Source organism: Canis lupus, chromosome X, assembly GCF_048164855.1.
Source record: "Canis lupus baileyi chromosome X, mCanLup2.hap1, whole genome shotgun sequence".
NCBI classification, from domain to species: domain Eukaryota; kingdom Metazoa; phylum Chordata; class Mammalia; order Carnivora; family Canidae; genus Canis; species Canis lupus.
The window spans coordinates 72,431,830-72,458,608 of NC_132876.1; the positions used below are offsets into that span (position 1 = coordinate 72,431,830).

The 26,779-nt window shown below is 42.3% G+C and overlaps 1 protein-coding gene across 1 annotated transcript in view; it reads right to left on the reverse strand.

Moving 5' to 3' along the window:
- The window catches only part of AR (androgen receptor), a 189,748-nt gene that overhangs the window by 6,787 nt on the left and 156,182 nt on the right, over positions 1 to 26,779 (reverse strand). The window contains exons 4-7 of the mRNA XM_072817957.1: positions 12,724 to 13,011; positions 6,871 to 7,015; positions 1,607 to 1,737; positions 587 to 744 (exon numbers count right to left, since the gene is read on the reverse strand). Of these exons, the coding sequence (XP_072674058.1) occupies positions 587 to 744; positions 1,607 to 1,737; positions 6,871 to 7,015; positions 12,724 to 13,011 (722 nt within the window). The remainder of the gene's footprint in view (positions 1 to 586; positions 745 to 1,606; positions 1,738 to 6,870; positions 7,016 to 12,723; positions 13,012 to 26,779) is intronic.

The following is a 26,779-nucleotide window of genomic DNA, read 5'->3' on the forward strand; positions in this document are numbered from 1 at the left end:
CACCTTTAATTTCTTCCTCCTTCCCTGGCCCCGATCCTCCCTATCTCTACGTGTTTGTGTTTGCGCATGCATACACTAAATGGTCCCCAGGGAGTTACTGGGGGCTCCCAAGAGATCTCTTACACAACTGCAAGCTCTCTGACTCAGGACTGTGTGTTCCTCCTTCCCAGCATGTGCATGAGAATGCACACATGTGCACACCTACATTCTCTTCCTCCCTCTCTCACACAGACACACAGACACACACACATACACACACGCGTACAAACATACAAAAGTGATTCAAGGAAGAGGGGAAAAACATTTAGGTCTGTTTTGTCTGCCTAGAGAACTTATCTGCTCTAAGCCCTTTCCCTGAGTCCCAACTGCTCTGTTCTCAATTCCTCCACCTCTTTCACAACATCCAGGGGCATTGTGACCCATGTTCCTTTCTTCTCCATTGCATTTGCTTCCTGGGCCACATTCATATTCAGAGGAGAATGGAAGCACCACCCAACAAGAGGTGCCAGATCCTAGAAGAGTATATGATCACTTAGCTCTATCAAGTTGCTTCTCCCTGACAAAGCACCCTCCATCATTTGCTTACAGGTTGCACAGAGTCCAGGAGCTTGGTGAGCTGGTAGAAGCGCCTTGAGCAGGATGTGGGATTTTTTCTCTTGCAAGCAATGATACGATCAAGTTCCTTGATGTAGTTCATTCGAAGTTCATCAAAGAATTTTTGATTTTTCAGCCCATCCACTGGAACTGATGTGGGATGAAGACAGAATGGGGAGGAGAAGCATGCCCACAAAGAAGCATTAGACAAAGCACCAAGTTTTCTGACCACAAACTTGACCCCCACCCCCACAGGGAGGGAACCATCTACTTGGTTTCCTGTCAGTTGAAGTCTGTACGCCTGGGTCCTTCAGTCAGCCAAGAAGTTCTAGACAAAAGGCTAGCTGGACCCAATTGGAAGGGCATCAAGTAAATACAATTTACTGAGCCTTTCTTTTTTCTAGTCTTCTTATCCACACCTTTCTTTGAATCTGTGGTTTTACAATGTCACAGTCCAGCTCTGACTTAGACAATTAAAATATATAGCTTTGAATATCAAATGTGGCCTATCTTTTTCCTTATGGGGGCTAAGACAGCACTCCGTTTAGAAGAGACAGTAAAGAAAGATTACTTGCCTGCCTAACAAACCCTATCTGGGTTGCTTACATGGAACTCCTACTACTGGCAGAAGAGGACATTCCTTTCAGGAGGCAATACCTTCTGCTCTGCAATAAATTTAAGGTGATCTTTGCCTGTTTCTATGGGAGATGCTATGGAAAATTTCAGAGACCTGCTACAGCCAGCCCCAAAAGCCTTGTTCCAAAGAGAGGCTGGAGGTAGGTAGGGATCTAATAGACGTTGAGTTCTAGCAAAGAAATTAGTCTGTGGTCATGAAATTCATACCTGGTAGGAAAAAAGGATGCTAAGGGAGCATGGAGGAGGGAGGGTGAATGAAGAAAGAAAATGCCTAGGAGCTGGCTTCTCCCCGATAAATCTTTAATGGTAAAAGTGGTTCCCCTTTGAGTGCCTATGACCTCAGGGACATTTTATTTGTATCTCTCCAAGCACTTACTAATGCTGAATAGCAGCAGCGCCTTCATGCACAAAAATTCCTGCGGGGTGATTTGGAGCCATCCAAATTCTTGAGAGAGGTGCCTCATTCGGACACACTGGCTGTACATCCGGGACTTGTGCATGCGGTACCTGAAGAGGAGACATCCAGAGAAAGGAAAGGAGTAAGAAGGAAAGGCTTAACAATAAGCTGTGAGAGAATGTCTTTGGTTGCCCTCCCCTTCCCAGGTTCTCCAAGAAGAGCTAGCAGTTTCTCTGGGTGGTGCTTTATTGACAAGGAATGAGGTTGTTCTTTTTTCCCAAAATCCTGACATCCTGGTAACTACTCATCTTCCCTGGTCAGGATATGGGTTAGCACATGGAATTTCCAGGTCCCTGTGCCCTCTTATTTCCTGAGACAGAGACAGGAAAGCCTAACCAAATGAACACAATGGGCCAGGCACATGGTCTCCCTGACTACAGTTCTAATATCCCAGCTACAGCCAAAGCCAGAACCTGCCTCCCAGGCATCCCAATATGGAGTATTTCTAGGAGATAAGTTTTAGAAATCAAATCCTAACATAAGGACACCAGGATCCCCAACTGGCCACAGTAATTTATCCTGTCAATTCCCCTGTCTTTTGGTATAAGTGTCATTTCCCTTGCTAGAAATTTTGTCACTTAAAAAAAAAACAAAAACAAAAAACCTCCCAGGGAAGAAGATTCCCCACTGTCCCTTCAAAATGAGTTCTAATGCTTATCAAATCAGCCAGGAAGTATTTCTGAATGTCCAATCTAAATGTACCTTGAAGAGGTACTCCTCATATACTGGTGGTTTCTTATCACAGTTCAGGAGTAGTAAACACATGTGAGTTGTTTTTGTTACAGTGGCTTGTCAACAGATCATCACATTAGCACCTATAAATTATAAAGGGAAATGGCCAAGGTTTGAGCAGTTTCTCAGGGGGGAACAATCTTTCTGTCTTATCACTGGCCATGGCAAGCCTCTATGAAGATAACAGCATCTTCCTGCTAGTTGGCCTTCCTGGTTTTCAGCACTTCAGAAATCGTGTGTATGTGTGTGTGTGTGTGTGTGTGTGTGTGAGAGAGAGAGAGAGAGAGAGAGAGAGAGAGAATGAGAGAAAGAAAAAGACCTACAAAAACTGATTTTATATCTTGTGGAGAAAGGAAAGGGAATTTGACATCCACTGAAGTGGTGAGGAGAAAGACCTCCTAGAGCAGTAGGCTTGAAGGCTGTGGTTTGACATTTTGGTCCCCAAGCCACTAGCCTGTTCCCCTGTTCCATAGGCTAAGAAGGCCTGGTACTGGTTGGGTGGAAGGTCAGCATCCTATCTTAGAGAGATCTTGGCTGGCCTGGAGATAAAGGGAAGGCGGGCAGATGGTATATTCAATTCAGGTTGGAGACCAGCTAGAAAGAGGAAGTATTTAAACAGTATCACAAGTCAACTGACCAAAGCAGTGTTGCTCCAAGGTCCTTCACCCTAGAGAATTTTTGAATAAGATCTGCTGACCCTGGGACCTGATCCAGCTCCAGTCTATACTGTACTTGCAAGCCTCTGTTGGTGATAACACTGCAGTATTTTTACAGTTGAAATCACAGCCCTAATATGGAGGATTGATCTAACACTCCTGCAAGTCCCAGGGACAGAGAAATGTGGAAAAAAGAGAAAGAGAGGAGGAAAAGCAAGGGAAGGAATTCAGAGGGGAAGGGAACAAGAAGGAGAAAGGACAAAAAGAGTAGGGAGAGAGTTAGTGGAAAGAGAGAAGAGAGTGGAAGATAGAAAACAAGGAGCAGGAAGGGATCCCTGGGTGGCGCAGCGGTTTGGCGCCTGCCTTTGGCCCAGGGCGCGATCCTGGAGACCCGGGATCGAATCCCACATCAGGCTCCCGGTGCCTGGAGCCTGCTTCTCCCTCTGCCTGTGTCTCTGCCTCTCTCTCTCTCTCTGTGTGACTATCATAAATAAAAAAAAAAAAAAAGAAAACAAGGAGCAGGAGTGGAATTCAGGAAGAGAGCAGAGGTAGGTGAGAATAAAGGAGAGTGGTAAAAGAAGAGATGAACATTGCAAAACACCAAGCACAGTGCTTGGCATATGGTGAGTGTTCAATAAATGACAAGTAGGAAGGTGCCATTATAATGCTACTCATCATTCTACAGACCCGAAGACTGAGGTTCAGAGACATTAGGTAATTTATTCAGGGTCACATAGCTGGGGTCCCACCTATTACCCTCACAACATGAGTTCTCCCCAAAGATGTTGACGAGGAGAGAGGAAAGCAGGCCTGATGACAGGCCTGATGTCAAAGAGATCAGGAAATGGGTTGGCTCAGAGTCCTTCTCTCTCCTTTTGGTCTTCAGCTTCCCTATGAGTATCTTGAGTAGGCTGGCCACAATTAGTGGCTTTCAACTGGAGGGGACTACCTCCCTAGGGAGCACTAGATGTATGTGGGAAAAACTTGGACTATTACAGTGACTGTGATCCTATTTGGTATTTAGTTGGCAGGTGCCAGGCCTGTTGAATATAAACATATTCCCATATGCAAGAACATCCTACACAATGAAGAATTATTCCTCTGAAAATGTCACCAGCATTCCTGTTGAGAAATACTGGTTTAGATGTTTCTAGAGACTTGAAGAGCTCTACCATAGTGGTTCCTACAAGAGGAACGGGAGCACTGTTGTTTCAGGAGCTCTGGGGCTTGATTGGTCTAGGACCCTGCCCATGTTAGGAGTCTTGTGGTGCTTTCTTTATTTTAAAGATTTTATTTATTTATTCATGAGAGACACAGAGAGAGGGGCAGAGATATAGGCAGAGGGAGAAGCAGGCTCCCTCTGGGGAGCCTGATATGGGACTCAGTCCCAGGATCCTGGGATCAGGACCTGAGCCAAAGGTAGACGCTCAACCACTGAACCACCCTGGCACCCCATCCTGTGGTGCCTTCTGAAGAGATACGTGGGAGTGGGCCAGAAAGCTAAGGAGTGCCCAATTACTCATATCGAGGCGGAAAAGGAAATGAGGATTTAGAAAATAATCAACACCTTGCAAAGATTCAAGGGTCTTAGGGCTCTGGATGGGAAGGGTGGTGCAGGATGTTAATTCAATCACTGGAGGGTAGGGGGTAGGAGTGAGAGTTACACACAAAGAGGGCTTTTAGAGGCCTACTACCCCAGAAGATGGCATCATAGGTAACTCTTTGGAAATCTGGAAGCTATAAAGCAAGTTGTGCCAAAAGCCCAATGGTTATTCTTAGCTCCTGGCTACCAGAGTTAGCTGGGTTGGAAGAGGGCAGCTGGGGATACTCATTTTCCCCCATATGGCCCTGCTGTACTGGAAGGAACCAGTAGCCTGTACATTTTATTTTAAGGCTCTTCTGGGTTAGAGGGCTGGAGGGGAAGGAAGGTCAATTCCTGCGCTGACCAAAAGGATTCTCTGTGGTGAGACTGGCTCCAGGTCCTTGGGGAGAATTTTTTGGGCAGCTCCACTCACAATGCTATCAGGGGACCTCAAACAGCAAGCATAGAGAAAATTATCACTATTAGGGAAAGAGTATCAGAAAGGTACTTCTTTTTTATTTCTTGCCTATTATGGGACAGGCATTTCACATCCAGTAGCTTTCATTTTAGTCATCATAACAAACCATTTAAGAAAGTTGTATTTTATTAACAGACCGTGAAATTGAAGGTCAGAGAAGTCAAGTCTTGCCCATAGATAGTGACACAGGAAATTATAGAACAGAGATTTTAGTTGAGAAAAGTGTAATTCCCGAATCTCAGCCCTTGGCCAAATTCATGAAGTATAAATAGAGCTGGTGGGCAGGCAAGCATAAATCAAATCTCTTTTTAGTATTTTTATTTATTTATTAAATTTTATTTAAATTTAATTAATTAACATATAATATATTACTAGTTTCAGAGGTAGAGGGAGGCGATTCATCAGATGCATATAACAACCAGTGTTCATTACATCACGTATCCTTCTTAATGCCCACCATCCAATTACCCCATCCCCCTACCCACCTCCTCTCCAGTAACCCTCAGTCTGTTTCTTTTTTTTTAAAGACTTTATTTATTTATTTATGAGACACACACACACACACACACACACACACACACATACACAGAGACAGAAAGACAGAGAGACAGAGAGACAGGGAGAGGGAGAAGCAGGCTCCATGCAGGGAGCCTGACATGGGACTCCATCCGGGTCTCCAGGACCACACCCTGGGCTGGAAATCTGGAAGCTGGTGGCACTAAACCGCTGAGCCACCCGGGCTGCCCGCCTCAGTCTGTTTCTTGTAGTTAAGAGTCTCTCACAGTTTGTCATCCTCTCTGATTTCATCTCATTTTATTTTTCCCTCCCCTCCCCTATGATCCTCTGTTTTTGAGTTGGATGCTTAACCAAATGAGTCACCTAGGCACCACTTAAACCTTTTTTTAAAGAGAAAGGAAGTGGCTGGGCCAATGTCACATGGCCAGAGAGTGGTAGAGCTGCTCCTCCCTGTCACTTACCACCATGAGGCAGTATAAGAGCTGAGAGTTATACAGACATACTTTGAATTTTGTCACCAACATGCCTTGGGTGAGTCACTTTGTTTTGTTGAGCTTAATTCTTTTTTTTTTCTTTTTTTAAAGATTTTATTTATTTATGCATGAGAGACAATGAGAGAGAGACAGAGACACAGGCAGAGGGAGAAGCAGGCTCCATGCAAGGAGCCCGATGTGGGACTTGATCCCAGGATCACGCCCTGAGCTGAAGGCAGACGCCCAATCGCTGAGCCACCCAGGTGTCCCTGTTGAGCTTAATTCTGAGGGCTCAACGAGAATGGATTTAGAAACTATCTCCTATAGTCCTGGCACAGAGGAGCTACTACAAACTGTGATTGGCAGTAGCCTTCAGTGGTAGCAAAGGGACCACGGGAACTTCAACTTTCATAGCGAGTCTCTTTGTCCATTCCCTACATTGCTTGGAGTGAAGGAAAGGGACCCTGACATGACGTTGAGATAATCTACAAGGCAGGTCAGAAATTGGCTAAAATACTAGGTCTTGGGTGAGAAAGGAATGGCTCAACACCAATCCCCCATTGCTTCCCACCAGGTGGCCTTTCAGCAGGCCAAAGCCACCTCAGGTTGGGAAGTCTGGTTGGCGCCTCTACTGCCTAGAGGTCAAATGGGCTACCCCCCACTGTTGCTCCCATTACCATCACCACCCCCAGTCAGGTCTGGCCAGGGGTTATGTTTATGTGAGTTCTGGGCCCATGAGTACTTACTCATTGAAAACCAGGTCAGGGGCGAAGTAGAGCATCCTGGAGTTGACATTGGTGAAGGATCGCCAGCCCATGGCAAACACCATGAGCCCCATCCAGGAGTACTGAATGACTGCCATCTGGTCATCCACGTGCAGGTTGCGGAAGCCTGAAGATGAGGTACAGGCAGTGGTCAGACTGAGCAATTGATGAGCTGAATGAAGTCCCAGACCTCCACTAGGGTGAGAACCACTGGCACTCAGGCAGCTCCTGAGGAGCCCCAGGGGCCATTAATGCTGAGGAGCAGGGCAAGAACAAACTATATGGTGGGGATAATATTCCTTGCTCTTCCTATTTCAGTGAACTACTTAAATGAGATGATGATGGGAGGCAAAAGATGGTACTGTCAGTTGGAGGAGAGTAATAATCTAACACTGACTGCTTATAATGAATAACTCTTTAACAAGTATATCACTTATATTAACTCATTTAATCTTCCCAACAATCCAATAAAAAGTAGGTACAATTAGTAACCCCATTCTGTGAATCTGTAAAAGTGAATTACAGAAAGGTTAAGTAACTTGTCCAAGATCATAAGGCTAGTAATTGGCAGACCACATTCTAAAGCCAAGTAGTCTGACTCCAAAGAGCACAGGCTCTTGATTACTGGGCCTTCCTGAAGATGCAGTGTAATAATAATTTCTTCTATGTGAACAGCACTTTGCACTTTACAAAGACCTTTTCTAGCTATAATCTTATTTGTCCCTTCTGACAACACTGTGAAATGGATTTTATTACATATCAGCATACGTTGGAATGCCTTTGATAGCCACTGACTTCTCTACACCACCTTTGGGCTCTCTCTCTTTTCTCTGATTCTCTTTCTGACTCTAACTTCCTGTTCATTATTTTCTATTCAACAAATAACCAAGCTCTGCTAGCTTCCTACTCTGCCAATTCTGCCCTACTGCCATTATTATACACAAACAAGTTCTTTATGACCTGCCTTCTTAGACTAATTTCTTGCTACTTCTCAGATTTTAGGTTCTAATTGTTTTGAAATACTTAGTTTGCTGAATACACCATACTTTCTCATGCCTCTATAACTCTGCTATCTCTACACAGGCAGTTGCCTTTGCCTAGAATGCATTCCTCCCTCCTCAGGCTTTCCATCTGATAAATACCAATTCATCTTTCCAATATTCACTGAAAAGCACCTTTCTCTGTGAAGCCTTTACCAACTCATCTAAGCAGAAGATTTAAAGATTCTTCCTTTACCTTCTTACTGAACTTTGTATAGCCCTACCCAATTATAGCACTCATTACACAGTACTGGGGTTTACTTATGTACACATCTGTCTCCTCCATAAGACTTGTCGATTCCCGAAGACAGGAACCATCCCTTCTGTTAACTTTTCCTCCCTAGTACATAGCACAGTTCAGATATTTGAGTACACATCTTTGAAATATTAATTCAGTATTTATAATATTTATTAATTTGATATATTTATTAAATCAAATGGAATAAGAACCCCCAGTTTTTTTCATTTTATAAAATTAGAATTAGATGATATCCAAATTATCTCCCTTAGTCTCAGAGAACAGAGGTTCCTAGATGCTACTTCCACAATACCACACAGGTAGAACAGATGTAGCTATATTTTTCTGGAGGTTTTGAGGCAGCTGAATGTTTGGAGCATCACCTCAGAGCTCATCTCTTAACAGTATCCCATTTCTCCTTTCTCCAAAAGATCCAGAATTATCTGAAACTTTGCTTTGCTATATCTCGTTAGAAATGCTTTCATGAATTTAGGTAAAGCTTCTAACATTCCTTTTGATGACCTAATTTAACTCTCACAATAACCCAAGAGGATAGACAATGTGACATCCATTTTGCCAACAAAGAATCCGAGGGGCAGATAAGTTCACTGACTTCCCCAAGGTCACACAGTCTATATGTGGCTGAATTGGGACTAGAACCTAGGTGTTCTGATTCTCTACTTCAGAGCTTTTTCCACTCTACTGCTGAAGAACACAGCTCAAGCACTACCAAGGTCCTGAGTGTTTCTTAGCCACAGGCCCAGGTCTGAAGTCTACACTATCTAGACACGTTGTTCTGCTGGTTTGGTTCTTGCCTACCCTAAAACTCTATTTCCTCCTTCTTTTCTTTTAGGTCCCAAGCTTATTAGACATCAGGGACCACAGAGTCCCCATATCACCAGCACTGCAGCTCAATGAATTGGCTGCAATCTTAGCTCTCAGACCTGTGCCTCCCTTCTTCACTGTAGTGATATGCTGACAAACTAGCTTAAGTCTCAGACCCCAGAGTATCTCCTGCCAAAAGTCATTCTGTAGCACAGACCTCCTGGTACTGACTCTTCCCGGTAGGACACAAATGCAGGGACCAAGCATAGAACACCTCTTGGAGAAAAGGCCTGGGAGCTTGAAACCTGAACCTCTGAAGCAGAAGCAAGGAAAGACTTGGCTGCTTAGTGTGTGAATATGAGGGTGCGTAGGGAGAACAGGGATTAAACTATACAGGTACCAAAGAAGTCGTCAGTACTGATGATTTTTTTCCCTCCTTGAGATGCCAAGGAACTAACAAAGAAGAGAAAAAAGGGAAAGCTTAGTTTGGTTGTAATACTAGTTGTAATAATACTAATGGTCCTTAGTGAGACCTCCTTTGTGCTCAATCCTAATTACTGTGTACACATCAGCAACATAGCAGGCTAATTTTCCTACAGGTCTAATATGATTACAATACCTAACTCTGTTTTCTAATGCTCAGCCTTTGAAGTCGCCTGCCCAGATAGCATGACTATTAACTAAGGGATGACTTGAGGACAGTAGCCCCAGCCTCCAAGTTTCCTTTAGCACATCTTCACTTAACACCTACTTACTACTGTTCTGGAGAAATAAAGAGGAGTCATCGTCAGGTTCTGAAACACACCAAACAGGTTAGGGAGCAGAGAAAGTTTCACTGAGATTCTGTTTTCTCAATAAAATGTAGTCAACTATAATTTCTTAGCAATCTGCAGTGGAAACCTGTAGTCTCATATGTAGTCTGGAGCACACGTCCAAAGAAAGGCCAGTAGAGAAATTCTTTAGTGTTATAGTGCATCAGACAGCTAAGGTCTTCAAATAAGATAAATCATCCTTGGGATCTATGCATGAGCTTCTAGGCAAGGCTGGTGGCAGCTTAAACTGATTTTAGTGAAAGCAGTGGCTTAGCATTCAAGCCTCATAATAATGACCCATCATTTACACAGCATCTACTATTGTGTCCTCTTTCTATATAATCTCAATGTTACTAACAATTAGCAAGTTACTGATTGTTCTACCACCTCTGCAAATGTAAAAAACAGAAGTACGTGTAGACATGTGATTTGCTCAAGGTTGCACAACTAGTAGTATATAGCTAAGATTCCAAATCAGAAGCATCTGATTATAAATACACTGTATATAATCTACTCATACACCCTCAAGTGGTAGTTATTATTTATTAATGTCCAGGTACTATCCTAGGTGATTTACATATATCATAACCATCACAGAAAACTTCTGACAAAATTTATTTAAGTAGATGTCTAGCATAGTGGCTTGCAAAGGACAGGCAGTCAATCTGCTGAATGAGCAAATAACGTGAACTAGTAGGTAATTACTGATGATATGAAAAACAGTTCTTATGAATGTGGTAACTGGCTTTCTTTTGAAGCTACCATTTTAAATGACTCAGGGTCAGAGATCATCTCCTCTGATGAGCTAGATGGTGAACTGATACTGATTTGCAGACTTGTTAATATAGAAAGAGGGTTTCTCGGTTTGGGTGATGGGCTGAGGAAAGCCAGTGACCCCCAGGCATACAAACGTTGCCATAATGATTTACAGTAGGTTACTGTAAAGACCACCAAATTAGAAACCAGGCAACGTAAGCTCAAATTCTGGCTCCATTTGTTAAGTAACCCAAATGGAATGAGTTAGTTAACCTCTTCTCTCTGAGCCTTGTCATTTGAAATGGAAATCATAGCTCCTATGATTAACAGGGCTGCTGTGAGGATTAAGTGGAATCGGATCTACAAAAAGGTTCTCTATTCAAAAATAGGATGATTTAAGTGGTTAGCAACAGCTAGGAAGATTAAACGGATTCTCACACATGGCATTAAGACATCCAGCTGAATAAGTGATAAGAATTAAAGCAACTTTCTCTTTTTTGTGGTTTTTCCTCCCTCTGTGAACCCTCTGTTTTGTCACACTGCACACACAACCAGTCTGTGGGCCTTCTTCCCAGTGATCTTATTGTCTAACCAACCTCAGCTTCTCAAGCAAGGAAGGTGTTAGGATGGTCTGCTGGATGCCTGGGCCTTTTGAGTTAGAAAGAAAAAATAAAGGCTTGATAGCCAACATGCAATGTCTTAAAGGCAACAAGATCATATTATGATCCAGGTAGGCTCAGATGAAGCTCTGGCCCCTCACTGGAAACCCCAGGGCTCCGGAACTATAGGGGAACCACACAGACTATGGGTAGAGTGGGATGAGGAAGGGATTTGGAATCAGGAGGGGACCTGGGCTTAAGTTCTGCCCCTGCTACTTTCAGACAATGTAACTGTAGCCAAGTACATCACTTCTTAGAGCCTGAGTGTATTTCTCTCTTAAATAGGAAAAAGAATCCCTACTTTATAGTACTGTTATGAAGATCAAATCAAGTAATACAAATGAAACTGCTCTGTTCACTATCAATTTCCATCTGAATGGCAGCAATTCTTAGAAGGCAGGTTAATCTTTAACTCTGTAACAGGTTTAGGTTGCTGATGTTCCAAAAGAATCTTTGAGTCACAGAATTTTAGGATTAAGGCAACCCTTATAGAGTTTATGCTTCACTTGTCTCCAAACTGTGTTCTTTGAAGCCCTAAGATTCTGGAAGAGTGACCCAAGGCTTCTCTCAGGGTAGTGAGGGAGAGGTACTGGCTTAATTTTTTTTTTTTTTTTAGAGGTACTGGCTTTAAATCAACCAGCTCCACTTGGATCTGTATACAATGTTTTTAAGAAATAAAGACTTTGGCTACTCAAGGAAAGTTTGTGAATCCTTGGAGAGAGGAGCTCTAAGGCTTCCTCAAGCTCTAATATTCTAATAATGCAACTTGTTCAAACAACAGATAGCCTTAGGGAGAGACTGAGTTCTCTATTACTGGAAGTAACCAAGCAGAAGTTAGACAAACACTTTGTATTTCTTTCATTATCACCTAATATTTCTTCCCACTATAATTCCCAAGGCAGTTTTAAAGAGCACTAAAAGAGTTTCTTGAGGCAAAATTTGACAACCATCAATTTAGGCCCAACTATTCCTCACATAGTATAGGTGAAGAAACTGAGACCCAGAAAAGGGAAGGGGTCACACAATAAGGCACCAGTAGAGCTAAGACTAGAATCTAAGTATTCTGACTCCCAACTTTTTCTTTCTACCATACTGTATTCTTTAGATCTCCCATGGTATGAGGGTAATACTGAAGACAGAATATCAGTCAGGCTCAAGACTATCTTTGCAGGTATACCTGTGTGTGCACATATAGAAGAGTACCTTAAAGCATAGAAGGGTATGTCCGTGTGATCTCTGATTATGGGGAAATGTGCTATGTCTGTGGCTTAAACATCCAAACGTGATCACTGTGTACTGATTTGAGGGACATGGGATACTCTATAATGCTGCTCTTCTCTTTGATTTATGAACTTCCTTATTTTTAAAGTGGGCATTATACCAATCCCTCCCCTTCATAGGGTTATGGTGAGGACTGCATAAGTTAAGACATGGTGCGGGCCCATAGGAACAATTCACTAAATACGCTCTCCCTTATCCCATGCCCACACTTCTGATTTCCTTACCCGGCAAGGCCTTGGCCCACTTGACCACATGTACAAGCTGCCTTTCACCCAATTCATTAAGGCTAGAGAGCAAGGCTGCAAAGGAGTCGGGCTGGTTGTTGTCATGTCCAGCACACACCACGCCTGGCTCGATGGCTTCAAGGACATTCAGAAAGATGGGCTGACACTCATAGCCTTCAATGTGTGACACCGTCAGCTTCTGGGTTGGCTCCTCAGTGGGGCTGGTGACATTGGAAGCCTCTCCTTCCTCTTGCAGTTTCAGATTCCCCAGTTTCTTTAGCTTCCGGGCTATTGGGAAGGAAAGGAAACTTGGATTCATTTATCAATGGCCAAACACACAAATCACCTACCCTGTGAGAAAGGTTGCCTAAGCTAAGAAAATAAGGATATTCCTTCTCTCTGGTCACAGAATCTAAACTCCTTAAGGACAAGTGCTCAGTTTAAACACTGGCTGAATGAATGATTTATCGTTCTAAAATCCTACTAAACCCAAACTGTCATATCTTGCTTTCTCCTCAGTCCCACCTTGGATTTAAGAAATGGGAATTTCCTCGTGTTACTTTTTCTACTGAATACAGATAATTGTCAGACATTATGCCCATAGTTGAACATACGCCATAACACACATACTGATCTTATTCTTTAGAAAAGGGGAGATTGAGAAGCTAAAGAGCTGAAATCCTCAATATTATCAAGGGAGTAACAGAATATCCCTGACTCTGTCTGTAAAATGGGAACCATACTAAGAGGCAGCTATGAGAAAGGATGATAGAAATCACATCTTTTAAAAACTATAATAATCCCAAACTTAAACATTAAGAATCATCCTCACCCTATCCGCCCCATTCTTGCACACGCACAATTTAGAGGTACCTGGGTATCCTGATATTTACTTTGTGTTATTTTCCCTAGCATTTATATTGGCAGAAATATAAATAATTGAAAAGGTCATAACTTTGAGGCCTAGCACAGGCAGTTGCACTAGGGAGAACCATAAACCACTTTATATCTAATCCCTTTAAAATAATAAATAAATAAATAAATAAATAAATAAATAAATAAATAAAACAAAGAGATAAGTTTATTGCTCAATTTAAATGGATAATTACAACAAAATCTGTTGCTGATATGTTTCTGGGTCCTATAGAAAAAGATACTTTTCTGGAACTGATTTGCAGCTCTAATTAGAAAAATAAGTCCTGCAAACTCCAGTCATAGTGCAACTCAGTAAGTTAATGCAAAAATGGATCACATGTTGGATCAACTACTAGGATAGAGGAAGAGAAAATGGTGGTGTGTAAGAGGAGCACAGAGAACTCAGGACAAAGTAACAGGGGAGACTGGAAAATCAACCTGAGTGCAAGATGACACTGTTTAGCCACCATTTCTGTAGGGCTTGCACATTCTGTGATGAAGAGATATGCACACATGCTGTCAACTCCCACCTCCCACCTTCCATCAAGGGCATGGGATGGAAGGTATGGGCCCATCTACTACCAGATTTAGAGGCTTGGCCCCCAAAATATCATCTGGTGAACCCATGTCAGCAAGGGTTCCATAGACTGGCAGTGCCTCCTGGGTCTATTCCCTTGGTACAGTTTCTAAAGGTAGACCCCATCTTTCTCATCACTAGCAGTTTCTGGCCTTGAGCTCAGGAACTGAAAGACCATGTAGTTCCCCATTCCAGCCTGAAAGAGGACAGAGATGTAATTAGCCCTATGCCCAAAGCAACTAAGAAAAAGAAGGGTAACTATTTTCCAGGGTCTTCCATATGCCTCACTTCGTGAACACATTGCATCATTTAATTCCACAATGATTTTAGATCAGGAATAAATCCTATCCCTGTTTTACATGTGAATAAACTCAGGAAACACAGCTATCAAGAAAGAGAACCCAATATTCTAAACAAGTCTGTTCATTACAAAGGCTATGTTCTTTCTACTATATCATGCTGCCTCCTCAAGGTCTCTGAAGCCCTGAACCCTACTTCTAGCCAAACAGCAGAGCTGAGGAGTGGGGCTAGGGTTATATCTTCCCTGATTTCCATCCTCACCCTTGATTCCAAACTTCAGTAACTAGCATCAGATCCAGAAGACAAGAGGCAGGAAACTATGAACATACTCTAGTCATGTGCCCAAAGTAGAAACAGGTTTAGAGCATTATAGTGGCCTAAAAATTCACAGCATGACAAAGTAGAAAGGGTCTTTAGAAACCACCTCATCCAAGGGTCACAGATTCAATATACCTTCAGGGTGTACATAGATAATGCAGTGGTGTGTGCATGCGTGCATGTGTGTGTGTGTGTGTGTGTGTGTAGGTGAATGGCAGAAACTCTGGTGAACCAGAGTAAATGACTACTGGCCTTCCTGGCTTTGCCATACACATGCATGTGCACACACACATACACAGAACCCTAGAAGGCAACTGTGTAATATTTAAAAATTTTCCTGGAACTCATCTGTATTTCAAAGTTAAATTCAGTCCTTAGCTACCATTTTGGGACTTCTGACATTAATCCACCCTTTCAAGTCAAAGATGGGGATGCGGAGGCCAGAAAGAGTGAGGTCACCTAGTGGCAGAGCTAAGAGTAAAACCCTGGGGTTTTATTCCTTTTTTTTTTTTTTAAAGATTTTATTTATTTATGAGAGACACACAGAAAGAGAGGCAGAGACACAGGCAGAGGGAAAAGCAGGCTTTATGCAGGGAGCCTGATGTGGGACTCAATCCCAGGACTCCAGGATCACGCCCTGGGCTGAAGGCAGACGCTCGACTGCTGAGCCACCCAGGCATCCCTTATCCCTTTTTTAAAAAAGATTATTTATTTATTTATTTATTTATTTACTTATTTATTTATTTATCTATTTATTTATTTATTCATGAGAAACACACAGAGGTAGAGATATTGAAAGAGGGAGAAGCAGGCTCCCCGTGGGGAGCCCAATGTGGGATTCCATCCCAGGACCCCAGGATCACAACCTGAGCCAAAGGCAGATGCACAACCACTGAGCCACCCAGGTGCCCCGGGGGTTTCTATTCCTAACCCAGAGTTCCCTGTGCTACATCAGCTCTCTTTTAGTTAACTTGTTTTTTGTCTATCACAGTACTTACCTTTCTGAGCTCCTTCTAGATATACACTGTCCAACACACTAACTACTGGCCACATGTGGCTACTTTAATTTAAATTAATTAAAATTAAAGAAAATTAAGAATCTAATTCCTTAGTCTGGCCACATTCAAGTGCTCAGCAATACAGATAGAACATTTCCATCATCTCAGAAAGTTCTATGGAATAATGCTGTGAATCTAGACTATTCTCTGGGGCAGTTGTCTCATTCGTCATGCCCTACTCATGCTATTGATAAAAAAGAAAAGAATCTAAATAAATTTTATACAGATGAATCCATGGGCTTTTCTGAAAGGTACGGGGACAAAGCAATTGGTGCTGGTGCAATCAGTGCAGTGCACTCTGTCACCTCGACTCTCCCACCAATGACTCAGATCTCACTGGGGTGATGACTCGTGGACCTAAGCAAATTCATTACAAGCAAAATCAATATGTGTAGAGACTGTGGGGAGAGTCCATCAACATGAAATCACTCCCCCTTTTCTGCATAGTGCTAATGAGAACTTTGCTGATATTTTCACATCCTCCTCCTCTAGATATATATGATACCAGCTTAAGGCAAAGAAGCTGCATTCACACTTGACTCTAGGACCCAGGTAATGTGCTGTCCCTGCAGTCACAGTGGCCCAAGCTGCACCAGGTGTTCTGGCCTCTCTGCCTGAAGAGGGTGACTATACTGGACGTAATTGAAATCAGATTCCATTCATTCTACCAGGGGATCCTCTGTTCTCTTTCTGCAGCAGAGGCCAGCATGTTGCTAGACTACTTGGAATGCTGGACAATGAGGCTTGCTAGTCTCAGCTGTTACTCAATGCCCAAGGCCTTGTTTTCTTCCATGAAGGCCACCCCCACACCCCTCTTTCCTCCTGCACCTGAGCCCCAGAGTCAGATCTAACTCTTTCATGTGAGGCACAGGCCTGTCAGTTCCTCTTATAGGAGAGACCCATTGGTTTACATAAAATGAGTGGTGAAACCAGGAGAAAAGGGAGTAAAGGTGGATACTCTAAAGGTGTTTGAGTTGCTCTGCAGCTCTTCCCTGTCTTTCAGTCTCAGGTCAGATCAGTGACAACAAAGGGCCCCTGTCAAGTTCCTTCCCTTTCCCTACCTGTCCCCCCTCTTTAAGGGACCAGAGCACCTGACATGATGTCTGGATCCTGCTGCCTGGATCCTATGGAGAACTCACTTTTCAGCCTGGTGGCATTAGATTCCTTTGAGGGCTGTCTCTATAGTACCAGAGAAAGATTTTTCAATTCAGGTTCCATGGTGTATCCCTAAGGAGAGGTAGATGTGATTTATATGTAGCTTCTATAGCCACTGTGACCTTTAGGTACTATTCTAGCCTCATTTCTTGCCACCTCAAGATAAGAGGCCTTCTCATCCATGGACAGGGAAGAGGCAAGTGAGGTGAATCTCCCCAAGTTTTAGAAAACTTGAATCAGGGACACCTGGGTAGTTCATATTGTTAAGCATCTGCCTTTGGCTCAAGTCATCATCTCCAGGTCCTGGGATAGGGTCCCATGTCAGAACTCTCTCCCCCTTCTCCCTCTCCCTCTCTGCCTCCTCACTGCTGCCCCTCCTACCATGCTCATGTTCTCTCTGTCTCAAATGAATAAATAAAATCCTAAAAAAAAAGTAAACTTGAATCATTCTCCCTATGTCAAAGATGTTTCTCTTCTTCATATCTCACCTTAAAATTGGGAGCATAAAAGAATCGCTTTCTCTGGTAGGTGGACTGCTGAGATGGCAGCCAAGAGTCCTGATCCCTGGTTATTCACACATCTTCTTCCACTTAGTCAAACACTAATCTACTTGTGGCTGTGAAAGCACTGGATAGATGTAATTAAAGTCATAATTCAACTGAATTTTAAGGTTGGTTATCATCAATGGGCCTCGGCTAATCAGATGAACCCTTAAAAGGGACTGGGCTCTTTCTGGAAAGACATTTATGGAGTCAGGGGGTACTCAATATAAGGCAGATTCTCTGTCACTGGCTTGGAAGGTGGAGGGATCAATGTGCCAAGGAATGAGGACAGCCTCTAGGGGCTGAGAGCAGCCTCTGGATGGTAGCCAGAAAGAAAATGGGAACCTTAATCCTACAACTGCAAGGAACTGAATCCTGTCATAATCACATGAACTTGGACGAGAACCTTGAGCTCCAGATTAAAATGCAGGCTGGCCAATACCTTGATTTCATACTTGTGAAACCCTGACCTGAGAAACCAGTCAGGCTTTGTCAGACTTTTGACTTATAGAACTGTGAACTGATAAATAGGTACTGTTTGGAGTTGCCAAATTCGTGGTCATTTGTCATGCAGCAATAAAAAATAAATACAGTCCTCTTACAGAAGTGTGGCATTGGGCAAGATAACAGGCTTCAGAGTCAGATGATCTTAAGGTCAAATACAGCTATGTCAATTACTTGCTTAATATCTTTGAACTCTTTGCTCTCACAGCTTTTCTGAGATTCCGTTTCCTCATTTGTAAAATGGGGGTTCCATCACCTAGTTCTTGGGACACTCATGAAAACTAAATGAGAGAGAATGCCTGGCACATAATGAGCCTCCCAAAATGATTCCTTCCCTCTCCATCCATTTCTAATGAGTAGAGAGTGAATGGTTTGCAGGTGACCAAATTCAGGCACAGGGAAGAAGGAACAGCAGGATTAAGAAAGCCAGATACAGCAGAGAAGAGAAGAGTAACACATTATAAAATGAAAAACAATGACTGAGTTTCTTCTGCACATAACTGCCTGTAAAACTGAATTCAGTTCTTAAGTGTAATTCTAAATGCTAAGTAAACATAAAGACATGTTTGCTGCAGGGCTGCAAATTCTTTGTGAAACCAGCCTAGGCCATACTTCTATGCACGTATAGGAGTAAGTGTGTCTGCACAGGTGCCTGGGTATTCCAGTGCTTAAATAAAGGGATCATGAACTCAAATATCTTCACTAGTCAGGCACATATGTAAATAAGTAAAACTGCCTAGCACACAAAAATAAGGTAGGCTGGGGACAGTGAAAGTGATTGATACCCTGGCTGGGGGCAGTCTACGACAATTTTCTAAACAAAGGCTGTGCTGGGCAAACAGAATGTTGTCAGTGAATACTGGCCTGGGGAAAGCTAGTTTGTGGCCTCTCGCTTACATCACCCTGGCAGACCATCTTTTCACCCACTGAGACTGTAGTCAGGGGATCTAATTGTGCAACTTCAGGCTTAGAAGATCAGATGGACATTGCATTGGGATCCAGGGGAGCTCAGTGTATGACCTTGGGAACATCTTTTTCCTTCTTTTGCACTTGGTTTTCTCATATGTGCATAAAAGGCAGTAGTGAAGAGCAAAGAACGTGGAGCCAGACCATCTGATGTAGAAAGCCTGGCTCTATACTTACTGGCTGTGTGACTTTGGATAAGACCTAGCCTCTCTGTGCCTCAATTTACTCATCTGTAAAATGGGGATATCATTAATACCTAAATAATGAAGTTTTTAATGAGGAATATATAGATACTGTGGCGGCACCTGTGAGTAAAGAGATGATTCTACACCACTAGAAGGACCCTCCAAGACTGAAGCATGATGAAAAAATGCACTGAACTTAAGGAGACACAATGGAATGAGGACATCAAAGTTCTAAAACATTATTTACAATTAAGGGCTTTTTATTATTGTGGTGGTTAATTCAGAGTCTTATGGGATACATGACCTCTAACATATCTTTTGACTTCTCTTGTACTTCAGTTTTCTCATCTGTATATTGGCTCCAATCTCACCTGACTACAGCGTAGGACAATTATTAGGAAGAAATAAAATGATCTCAGTGAAAGTGTTATACTGGTAAAAGTATATGCCAATGGGCAGGCTATGATGCTTTCCAAGAGTGGATCTTTGTTTTCCAATAGTGGATCTTCCAATAGTGGATCAATAGTTCTGAAAAACTACTTAGGGTGGCAACGTATAAGAAGCATTGCCTCCCACCTTGGGCATCTGGTCTCAGGCCAGAGGTTGAGGGCCAACCTGACAGGTTTTGGAATCCTAAAAGAATAATAGGATCATCTCACAGGGTTGTTGTAATTTGCCCCAAGAGAAAGCATGCTAAGACAAAGGTGCTTAGAACTGAGTAAATTCTGTAAGTCAATAGATTATGCCTTTTGCTAGCTCCTAGGCCCCACACTGCTCTGTTTCATCCCCTTTATTGGAATCAGGTAAACTTCTTTCTGAATAAGATAACTGATGAAACATACAGAGTTTCCACAGGGATTGAAATCAATTAGGAGTGAGAATCAGAATTATAAGACCCCCAGACATCAACTCTACTATGAAAGTGGAGCCTCAAGAGGTCTACAAATTCCACTAGGGCCCCCAAGAGGATGCAAAGTGAGTGTAAGCATCTGGCTTCTTCTTTCAAATCAGAATGCCAGTGCTTTATTCCGTATCTACATTTGGGCCTCTTCATCAGATTTTGAAGAAAAGGTTACATTGCCAAGAAAATGCTTGAGGGCCCCAGCTCTTATCTATCCCTTCCTCTCCCATTCAAACCAATCCCTGTTTTAAAGAGGAGTAGACTGAAGGCCAAAGCCGTTTTGCCCCAGGTCACACAGCTAGATAGTAGCAGATCACAAAACAGACACAAGTATCCTGACTTCCAGTTGGAGATGAGTGGGGAAGAAGTAGGACAGGGACAAAAGACAGGGAACAGAGCCAGTCTCTGGCAAGCATGGAATGAAAGATGAGTAAGGGGTGCATACAAATATAAGTGTACACTAATAAGTATAGGCCAAACTTTCTCAGGCAAGACGCCCTCTTGGTCCTCTCCCCCATGCCTCCATTCTCCTCCCGGTCCCATTTCTGAGTCAGAGAAATAGCCTGCAAAAGGAATATCAAATTTTATCTTTCAAGGTTTATTGTTGGACTATTTAGTCTAATGGTTTTTAGTTCATGGAGGGGTAAACGTAATTAATAATAAAATGATATGCAATGCTGCATAGCCTTGCCAAAGCAAAGGATCTGGCAGAAACTATTTCCAAGTCTCTTTATGACTAGTGAGCCAAAAGAAAGGGGGTCACTGTCCAGATGCCATCCTGGGTGAGGGGCACAGAGTCATTACCAAAAATCTGCTCATGTGAAATTGTAGAGCCTGGAAACGCTTTCACATACCAGGCTTTTCCACTGGAAAAAGTAACTACATGAATTTAGAGCATACATGCTTTTACAATTACATTTAAACTGACATTAAAAACAAATGTGAAACAGCCCAAGCTGAACAGGTCAGCATGACCTGGAAAGCAAACGAGAAAAAAAAAAAAAAGAAAAAGTAAAAAAGGCTCAAAGTTAACAGCATTAATTCTGTCAGTCTGTTGTAAATAAGAAAATACCACTGATATATTATTAGTGGCTTTATTAAGGAAAATTCACTAGCAGAAATATGCAACTTTCAAACAAATAGAAAGCAGTTAAAAAATAAACTACATTAGCCTTTCAATCCACATTAGGGAACCTCTTGTTGGCCTGGAGATTAAAATTCTGTCCCAAGGAGTGGGAAACTCCCCTCCCTCCTGAAGTCCTTCTTTGGCTTTTCTCCAGAATGTTGCTGAGTCAGGAGAAAGAAAGAGAGAGAGAGAGAGAGAGAGAGAGAGAGTGAGAGTAGGTGGAGACAGGAGAAAGAAGAGGGTGGAAATGCAGGCTCCAGGCAAGCCACAGACAGTGCTCTGACTCTCATATTTGTCTGCCTCTAGTCTCAGGACTCCACATCCACCAGAAGGAAACTGGATTCAACATGGAGCCTTTGGGGCAGAGACCAAGAACAGTAAGATATTACCAACTCCAAGCACTTCTCCTCTTAGAATAATGCAAAGTTTGAGGCTGGCTTGAGAGAAGAACAAGACCTCATACCTGATGGAGAGGCAAGTGGATGAGGAGTACTGGGGTACTGTGGGGGAACTAAGGCTAGAAGTAAGGGGTGGAGTCTGATCTACTTTCCCCCTTCATTCTAACCTAACTCTGGGAAACTAGGGGTGGTAGAAAGGGAGGTGGGTGGGGGGTAGGGGTGACTGGGTGACGGGCACTGAGGGGGGCACTTGATGGGATGAGCACTGGGTGTTATTCTATTTGTTGGTAAATTGAACACCAATAAAAAAATAAATTTATAAAAAAAACAGGAAATAAGAGAAGTTGGCGCTGTTTTTTTTTTTTCAATTTTGAGTTCCTCCCTCTTTATGAAAGGGCTAAGAGTATGTGTTTCTACAAACAGAATCGCCTTGACTTTGGGAATAAGGCAAAAATAACTTACTCTGGTCTCTTGTTCTGTTTGGAGAGAGGGGCCAGCTGGCTTCTTAGGGCTGCTCCTCCAGGAGAAGCAGAAATCTGGTCCTTGTTCACTGCACTTATGTGGATCAACTACTGCCTTCATCTAGGTGATGGGGCCTGAGGTTAAAATCTAGGTCCTTGGCAATGGTCCAGCAAAATGGAGGTAAGGGAAAACTCACAAGTTGAAAAGCAAGTAAAAATGGCCACAGAAGCTGCAGATAGGCATAGTGGCTTCCTGTTCCAGGTAGCACTTGGAGTCCCATCAGCAAAGCTTCTTCCTGGCAGCACACTGTAGAAAGCCAGCAATCAAGCCAGAGCTTCACTTCATCCAACCACCTGAGTGCCATCACATATGATCAAGAATAATCAAAGGGCACAGTGCTAATGCCAAGTCGTATTACAGAAACTGACAACTGTGATAGTACTGCATGAATGATAATTGATTATTCTAGAGCTAGTCCTCACAACATCCCTGTGAGGTAGGGAAATGATTGGTCCCACTGTGGGGAGTCGTTAACCAAGAGGGCGGCCCCCAGCTCCAATGTTGACATCTGCAATTGAGGAGCAAACACTTGACACCCTAAGTCTCATGTTCCAAGGTGTTTTCAAGTTATCCATTGGAACCCACTAGAATCCTTTTTCTGAATGAAGCTGGTCAGCCTTCCTTCAGTGTCTGGTTGTTTTGAGATGTTTGCATTTGCCAACCCGGAATTTTTCTAATATGAAAATAAAGAGACAGGGTGAAATGTGGCAACTTAAAGATGGCTTGTACCCAGCAGTCTCCATAATCAGATGCCTGAGTGAGGTCCTCTGATTTAAGAGGCAGCATGCAAAACTGGGCAAAGGGAGTGGCTGCCATTTTAGACTGGGGCTTCTTTTCTCTTTTCCTACCTCCCTGTAAGACAGGCAAGGGGGAGAAAATGGAAAATTCTTTCCTTAGATTTGTTTTCTTCCTCCTTTCTTTTCTGCCTTATTGACAAATATACTAAGGAGCTTATGTATATGCTTGTGTGTGCCTCCTTGTACACAGCGGGCAATAATTAGTTTGTGGGGGTGGGGGATGTGGAGGAAAAGAAGAAGGTAGAATTTAACAGTCTCATTACAGCTACTCAGAGCCCAGCAGAGCCTCCCTATTTGGTCTTCTGAATTTCTTGCAGCAGCGAAAAAATCCCATGATATTAAGAGCATTATTACTCAGCCTGGAGATGGGAATGCTTCGAAACTAATGTCTCTGTGCCTAACAGCTCACTAATCAAAGTGTCTATGCCTCATTTTCCACCCTGGGAAGAGTCCTCAGTCTCACTGTGGCCAGCATGACACACCACCCTGTGCAGGCCTGGGCTGGTGACCTTTTTATCTTGGTCAAGATCCAGATTTTCTTCTTAGTTCTAAATGCCAGTCCAAGTTTTGTGCAGGTGATTTCTTCAGGATTTGTGCTTACATTTTTAAAACTGCTGGCTGCTAGAAGGCTGAAATATCCCTCAACAATCAATTTTCACTTCAACCACAGAACCATTGGTCCAATGGTGTACTCAGCAGGGGAAAGAAACCCATTTCTATGCCTGGCTTAAGAGATCTAAAAAGTACAGCTAAGATTGAGTAGACTGAGGAAAGTGGAACCTGATTTTAGAAAAGGTGATCTAGAGTAGTGATGCCATTTTGTTTACTTCTAAATACTTGTTGTCATGGAAACCTTTTCAATAAAAGACAATCTGAAGGCTCTACTGATTTCTGGGTGGCCATGTACTTTTCCCCTTAGTTCTATTCCATATACATATGATCTCAAAGGATGTGCAAAATGCTCTAAAAAAGCATCTTGCTCAAGTAAATTGTATGTATAGGTTGAGTTCAATAAGAAACTATTTTAAACACTTTTTTATCTTAAGGCTACATCCTATAATTTGTAAAAACAGGTGGCTATCTTTTTAAATCAAAAGTTTTCAAACAAGCAGTTATTTCAAATAATTTGTTTCTGAATTGTTATATTTAGAAAATACTTGCCTTTGTATATATGACCTATTGTGTTCTGTGTACTCTTAGCTTTCTGCCTACTGCCTTTGAAAAATATTGCCTATGACATCATTTTACTCTCTCAAGAGCAACTGAGGGATTTTAGAGCACTTACAGCAAAAGTAAACAACAATAAAATCTTTCTGCTCCTATTACACTTTAAAAACTCAAGCATTTTAAGTGGAAATTTTACAAGTAAGATACTCATTCAAGTACCAGACACGGGTATCATCAATTTTCATGACTTGAAAAAATTATTTACTTCTAACCATAGTTCTCTAAAAGCAAAGACTCAAAGATAGACTACAACATATATGTGCTGTCCCAGATAATTTGGTTTGAAGGAATTATGAGACACAGACTCTGGTTTCTCTACACACAAGTTCTCTTGGGAACTATAATTAGAGAGAAGTATATACCCTCTTCCCTACAATGTGTCACCAAATATGTATGTAATCAACAGGAGCACGGTGATCTAGACTACAGAGAACAGATTTCAGAGTTGATTCGAAGGTGATACTGAGAACAAAGAACCAGGGAACTAGTACCAAAAGCTACACTGTAATAACAGTGGTGACTGGGAGCACATAGGCTAATTCTCATTGATAAAAGGAGTGGAGGGTACAGTGATAAACGTTCTGTGCCTACTATGTACCAGTTTTTTTTTAAACAAACTTACAACATTTCTGTAAGGACAGTTTTATTATTCCCATGGTACAGTTGGGAGAAAGTTAGGTTCGAAAATATCTACTGATTTGTCCAAGGCCATTAAGATAGTAAGTGGCAGAGCCAGGACTAGAAATGAGTCCTGTCTATATCTGAGTGCCTTACACTATTTCCACTATATTACAGGATCTCTCAAAACAAAACCATGCAAAAGAAAGAAAAACAGAGGTTGTAAGTACTGAGTCACACGTTGTGCATATTGATATCAAAGTCTGTAGGGCAATTCTGCTTCTTAGTTATGCAGACGTGTAGGAGCACTCCGGTCTCTGAGAATTGTGTGTGGGAGCAGCATCCTTCTTAGAATTGAGACCTACAATTTGTATCTCCAACCTGGAGACTTTTAGGGCTCTAATTAGAGTCAAAGGAGAAGGGAGAAGTTCCCAGTGACTGAGTTCCACATTATTGATTCTTTATGATACTCTGTAGCTGCTGAACAGGGGGTAGAGGGGAATGAATCACTGGGTGCAAAGTGGGACTCAAATTCTACAACTCTGTGATTTCTAGGCCTCTTACTTTATCAAAGAGGTTATGTGGTAGCACCATAATGAAGGTCTGGGTAGATGTTGAAATGCTGGTTAGAGAGTGCACAAAAGGATTATTAAAATTTTTAGGAAATAATATCTGGATATTCTTCACCAAAATATTTAGTGATAATTCTGTACAATGCTGGAAATCCTTATATTTGTCAGAAATAACTGGTCTAGCATCTATCTTTCTTGAGTCAGGAATTTCTACCTGTGGCCATTAGATGACTTTGACAATAATGCTACTTTGGCCTGGATTACATCCTGACCTTTATGTATGACAATAATGTTACAGACCCCACATGGTTTACTTCAGTGATTTTAAAGGCCTCTGGTGTGTCCTCTTGAGACGTGGTGAGGATGGTCTACCTTTGGTCATGAAGCCATTTATGATTGATTATCCTGGTGAGCAATGGCATACATATCTACAAAATGGAAGAACTGGGCTAGAGGTATTGTCTGCCTATCTGTACCCAAGTTTTCCAAAGTTTATTCCACAAAACAGTGCTTAACAGGTATTAAATGAAAAAAAGTGCTTCTGTGGTTGAATTAAATCTAGGAATCCTGAGTTACCAAGCTCCTCATGTTACTTTATTGCAGTACTTGCCAAAGTCTGTGTTATGCTAACATACAATAAATCTTCCTGAACAGAACCATAATATGTAGGTTTACATAAATTATTTGACCATAAAAATCATTTTTCATGGACCATGTCATGGAACTAATTTTCTCAGAACCCATGCCAGGAAACACTAGGCTAGACAAAGGCAAGAAGTTTGTTTAGGGGACAGACTTATGTACATACATGGCTAGTACTTGCAGGTATCAATCTTTTTTTTTTTTTTTTTTTTTTAATTTTTATTTATTTATGATAGTCACAGAGAGAGAGAGGGGCGCAGAGACACAGGCAGAGGGAGAAGCAGGCTCCATGCATCGGGAGCCCGATGTGGGATTCGATCCCGGGTCTCCAGGATCGCGCCCTGGGCCAAAGGCAGGCGCCAAACCGCTGCGCCACCCAGGGATCCCCTGCAGGTATCAATCTTAATGGAGGCAACTAACCCCAGGAATCAAGGCTGTAATCTTAGGTGTTAAGCAAAATTTGGTGCTAGACTTTTTTCCCCCTCCCTCTCTCCCTGGCCTACTATGTATTTTTCTAAAGTTTAGGTCTTCCCCTCTACCACACTCATGCTGCCAGTAATTGTCTTAAAAAGACCAAATGTAAAAATGCAAAAAATGATATATGAATATGTCTAGCCCATGTCATAGATCCTTCACTGCCTGAAATCCAAACATTTTAGCCATAATAACTAAGTCTGTTTTCCATGCAGTTTTAACTTACCTTTCCCATTTCCCCAAATCTGGTCATTTTAAT